Source organism: Pinus tabuliformis, chromosome 4_1 (genome assembly GCF_031772625.1).
Source record: "Pinus tabuliformis cultivar Carrire ecotype Pingquan chromosome 4_1, CPIR1, whole genome shotgun sequence".
NCBI classification, from domain to species: Eukaryota; Viridiplantae; Streptophyta; class Pinopsida; order Pinales; family Pinaceae; genus Pinus; species Pinus tabuliformis.
This window is the reverse complement of record NC_142303.1, coordinates 988,008,930-988,013,310: the sequence shown is the minus strand read 5'-3', so window position 1 is coordinate 988,013,310 and position 4,381 is coordinate 988,008,930. Positions and strand designations below refer to the sequence as shown.

The window sequence follows — 4,381 nt, the reverse complement described above, 5'->3', positions numbered from 1 at the left end:
AAACGTTGGTACGGTTCAAGATAAAATTAAATTGAAAAGGAGGTTCAATTGATAAAATAAATTGACAGACTGGCAATATAGGTGTAAGTGACGGATAAATATTATTTAAATGGATTGTTGGGACCCTCAGAGGAAAGAGCCATTTCCGATGAACCCGTGAGTCGTGACAGGTGGCGCTGTTCCATAACAAGTACCCACTTGCTCCCGCTTCAGTAGAGTGCCTGTCAAGCTACCATTCCTTATAAATTCTCGCCATCTCGAGTGGAATTCTCATCCATTCAAACTTTCTGTTACACAAGCCAGTCGAGTCTTGAGGATGGCGTTGCAGGCAGGTTGCCATGACGGAAAGCGTGTCAAGCACTGCCCGTGTGTTGTTGGTAGTATTGTAGTGTTGTGCAGCCTGATAGTGGGCTCTCAATGTGCAGCCTTCAATGATTTCTTCTACCCCAGTTGGGCTCTTGACCATGTTATGTACGAAGGGGAGTTGCTCAAACTTAAGCTCGACAACACTTCTGGTATTTATCTATTCCATTTTTCTTCCCACTTACTCTGCTTTTACTTGTGCTTTCTGCAGTTCATACCAAGTCTCAGTGATGTTGCTGTGTTTTCAGGTGCAGGGTTTGCTTCCAAGAGCACATACATCTTCGGAAAAGTGAATGTGCAGATTAAGCTCGTTCCTGGCGATTCTGCTGGCACCGTTACTGCTTTCTATGTAACTACCATTCTCCATACTCGTTATTGTCTGAAAGAATTGCTTGCACTCTCTAATGGTTTGAAGTTGTAACGATTTAATATTACTTGGTGGTGCAGATCATAGTTACCAAATTCGGCCGAATCGGCTTGAAAAATTCGAATATTCGGCAGTTCGATTCGGTTTGGCGATTAATACGGTTAAATTCGGTTCGGTGATTGGTTTGTTCTCCCAAATAATAGAACTGACGTGGATGGACTTGGTATTGTTAAGGAAGTTGAGACTCGTAGTATTTCCACTGATTATAGAACATTTCTAATTTCTATTGTTCGAATATAGAAAATAAAAATTGAAAATATCAGTGAAATTAGAAAAAATTTGTTTTTCCGATCTCCAATTTAGAAAAAAATCAGAAAATCAGTGAAAGTAACTTATTTTTTTTGTTATAAGATTTTATGAATAGAAATAAATAGACTTTATATGGCATATATAAAGAAGAAAAATAAAAAGTTAAAAAAGCAGAACAAAATAGAAAGTAAAATTGATATTAGAAAATTTCTGTTTTTTTCAATCTTGAAAACAGAAATAACTTAATTTTAATTTTAAGTAATTAGTTTTTATTCATGGATGGATTGATGTTTTTAAGTAATTAGTTTTTATTTATTTCGAAGATTGTTATATTATTTAAAATTAATAAAAAATATACATATTTCAAAATAAATTGAGAAAATTTTAATAAAAAAAACTGTTTTTATGATTTCTATTATCGAATTTTTTGCGAATTGAATTTTTTTTATTCGAATTTTTATCGTATCGAATCGAATTCGAATTCGAATTCAAATTCGAACTTGGTAACTATGGTGCAGATGTCTTCCCAAGGGGATAAGCACGATGAATTTGATTTTGAATTCTTGGGGAACACTTCTGGACAGCCATACACTGTGCAGACCAATGTTTATTCAAAAGGGAATGGCAATAGGGAGCAGCGTATGTTCTTATGGTTCGACCCAACCGCGGATTTCCATTCCTACTCCTTTCTCTGGAATCGCCACCAAGTTGTGTGAGTGCATATATTTAATAATAGTTATTATTATTATGGTGCCCATGTTAGTTACAGTGTTTTTTTTTTTAATCTGTGGATTATTTATTTGATGGATGTAAACAGTTTCTTTGTGGACGATGTGCCGATTCGGGTATTTGGGAACAATGAGAAAGTAGGAGTCCCTTATCCTCAAACTCAACCCATGGGCGTCTACTCGTCAATATGGAACGCAGACGACTGGGCTACTCAAGGTGGCCTCGTCAAGACCGATTGGAGCCACGCGCCTTTCGTTTCCACATACACAAATTTCAGCATCGATGCCTGTGATTATTCCTTGAAAACGACCTGTTCTTCGTGGTGGGATGAGCCTGCTTACGCTTCGCTCGATGCAAAGCAGAGGCTGAAACTGAAGTGGGTGCAAGAGAAATACATGACTTACGATTACTGCAAAGATTCAGCCAGGTTTCCCACGCCTCCACCAGAGTGTGCATGAATTGGCGTATGTTAACTCCCACTAATATTCCTTGAGAATGACAATTGTTACCCATTCCTGTCAGCGTGGATAGTGGATGGAAATCCCTTAATTGTTGTAGTGGGAGATTCATTCTTTCTGGAGATGGTGATCGTGATGTCCGTTTTTTACCAGCGTCCTGCACTTAGTTACAGCAGAATATATTCCCCTTCTTCCGATAGAAATATTTACAAATCCCGAGAGCTTCTCGTGCTTGAAAGCGTGTGACGTATTCCGCTTGTAAAACACAAACATTGAAATCCTGTGACATATTTCGGCTTTGAAATTATAAAAATATTGTGTCTTGAAAGCGTGTGACGTATTCTACTTGTAAAACAAAAACATTGAAATCCTGTGACGTATTTCGGCTTTGAAATTATAAATATTGTGTCTTATTTTGGGTTTGAAATTAAAACCATAAAATTTCATTTATGTATTCGTACAAAATAAAATTTCAAGATTAAATATTGCAAACAGCTACTTCAGCGGAGACTCTGCATCTCTCAGCGCGTGCATTGACGTACATGTACTCGCGCCTTCCATGGCAGAATATGAACAGATACCAATAGAAATCGTTACAAATTCCGAGAGCTTCTCATTTTGCAATCCTGTGATGATATACGGGAGCTGTGAAATTAAATCTTTGAAATAGTGTGGCGTACTTCTGCTTTGAAACTTTTATTTACGAGATGCGCATCCAGACAAGAGAAATTTATGAAAACATGTTCTTGCTAAGTTTTGAGTAAAACAATTTTATTTATTTATTCCAGGAATGCGTATGAAATTGGGTGATTCAAAAGCGAAATCTCCGGGACTTCAAACACCTTCCTTTTAGATGGAATAAAGCGTTTTTATCTTATTTTAATGGGATAGATCAGGGGCGGAGTGATTTCGTTGATTTCAAGTTAATTGAGTAAATTTGGCATATCAGCCTTATAGATAAATTTGGCATGCCTCGGTCTTCTGTGGAGAATGTTTTAGTGTGAGACCTATAATGCTATTTTGGATTGAGAAGGGGTTTCAAAAAGGATATCCATTTAAATTCAATCGATCTCTTTTACAGGATCCAGTCTTCAATGAGCTCATTGTAAAAGCTTGGAAAGAGATGTCTTCTCAATTTGCTTCTTCGCCTTTCCTTACCTTTCACGACAAAATGGCAACTATAAGGAGGACCATAAAGAATTGGGAGACGCGGAAAAAGGTTGAAGATAAAAAGCAGATGATTTCTATTCAACATGAATTGGATCTCATTCTGAAAAATGCAGATTCTACCTCCCTCTCCTTTTCTATGAAATGCAGAATTCACGTCTTTGAAAGGAAAAAATTCGAGCTCCTCAAACAAGAAGAAACATTTTGGCGGCTTAAAAGCAGAGCTACTTGGCTTCAGGAAGGCGACAAAAATACCAAGTTTTTCCACGAGTATGCAAGTGCCCGACGTGACAAAAGTCACATTTGGAATATAAAAAATGAAGTCGGAGATTCCTTTGTATCTCAGCAAGACATCACTAGGGAGGCTGTTAACTACTTCAGGAAGCAGTACAACAGAAGGCGTGACGTTTCTTTCAGCGACATTCTGTGGGGTATAGATCTGACTCCCCAAATGTTCAACGATGCCGACAATGAGATGCTGTATAAACCTGTGATAGAAGAGGAACTTCTTGGGACTCTGAAATCTTTCAAGCAAAAGTCCTGGGCTGGATGGCTGGACAATTGAATTCCTCACTCACTTCTATGAGCTCATCAAACACGACCTCTTAACCATGGTGGAGGCCTCGAGGATGTTTGGTCATATTCACCATATCACTTCCTCAATGCTAATTGCCCTCATTCCTAAAAAATTTGATCCGGAATCGTTTAACGATTTCAAACCTATCTCTTTGTGTAATATATCTTTCAAGATTATTACAAAGATTATTGTTGAGAGATTAAAAGGGAATCTGGCCACCTTTTTATCAAAGGATCAATATGTGTTTCTGCATGGTCGAAACATCCTGGATGTTGTCGCCAACACACAAGAATGCCTCTCCTCCATGTATGCTCAAAGTTTACCGGCGGCTATCATGAAGATTGATCTGAGGAAAGCCTTCGATTGCTTAGACTGGGGGTTCTTGGAGTGCCTCCTTGCAAAGATCGGCCT

At 38.1% G+C, this 4,381-nt stretch overlaps 1 protein-coding gene across 1 annotated transcript; it reads left to right on the top strand.

The window, feature by feature from the left end:
* The first annotated feature begins 261 nt into the window (after positions 1 to 261).
* Positions 262 to 2,566, top strand: LOC149179456 (xyloglucan endotransglucosylase protein 6-like). Its single transcript, XM_089420665.1, has 4 exons — positions 262 to 515; positions 612 to 712; positions 1,558 to 1,751; positions 1,857 to 2,566. The coding sequence occupies exons 1-4, from the start codon at positions 317 to 319 to the stop codon at positions 2,224 to 2,226; spliced, it is 864 nt and encodes a 287-aa protein (XP_089276791.1). The 5' UTR covers positions 262 to 316; the 3' UTR covers positions 2,227 to 2,566.
* Positions 2,567 to 4,381: the final 1,815 nt, after the last annotated feature.

Bases quoted from the DNA above. Each gene is read 5' to 3' on its own strand.
- LOC149179456 (XM_089420665.1), top strand. From the start codon at position 317: ATGGCGTTGCAGGCAGGTTGCCATGACGGAAAGCGTGTCAAGCACTGC. The intron at 516-611 runs GTATTTATCTAT...CTGTGTTTTCAG, and splicing joins TAAGCTCGACAACACTTCTG to GTGCAGGGTTTGCTTCCAAG. The intron at 1,752-1,856 runs GTGAGTGCATAT...GGATGTAAACAG, and splicing joins TGGAATCGCCACCAAGTTGT to TTTCTTTGTGGACGATGTGC.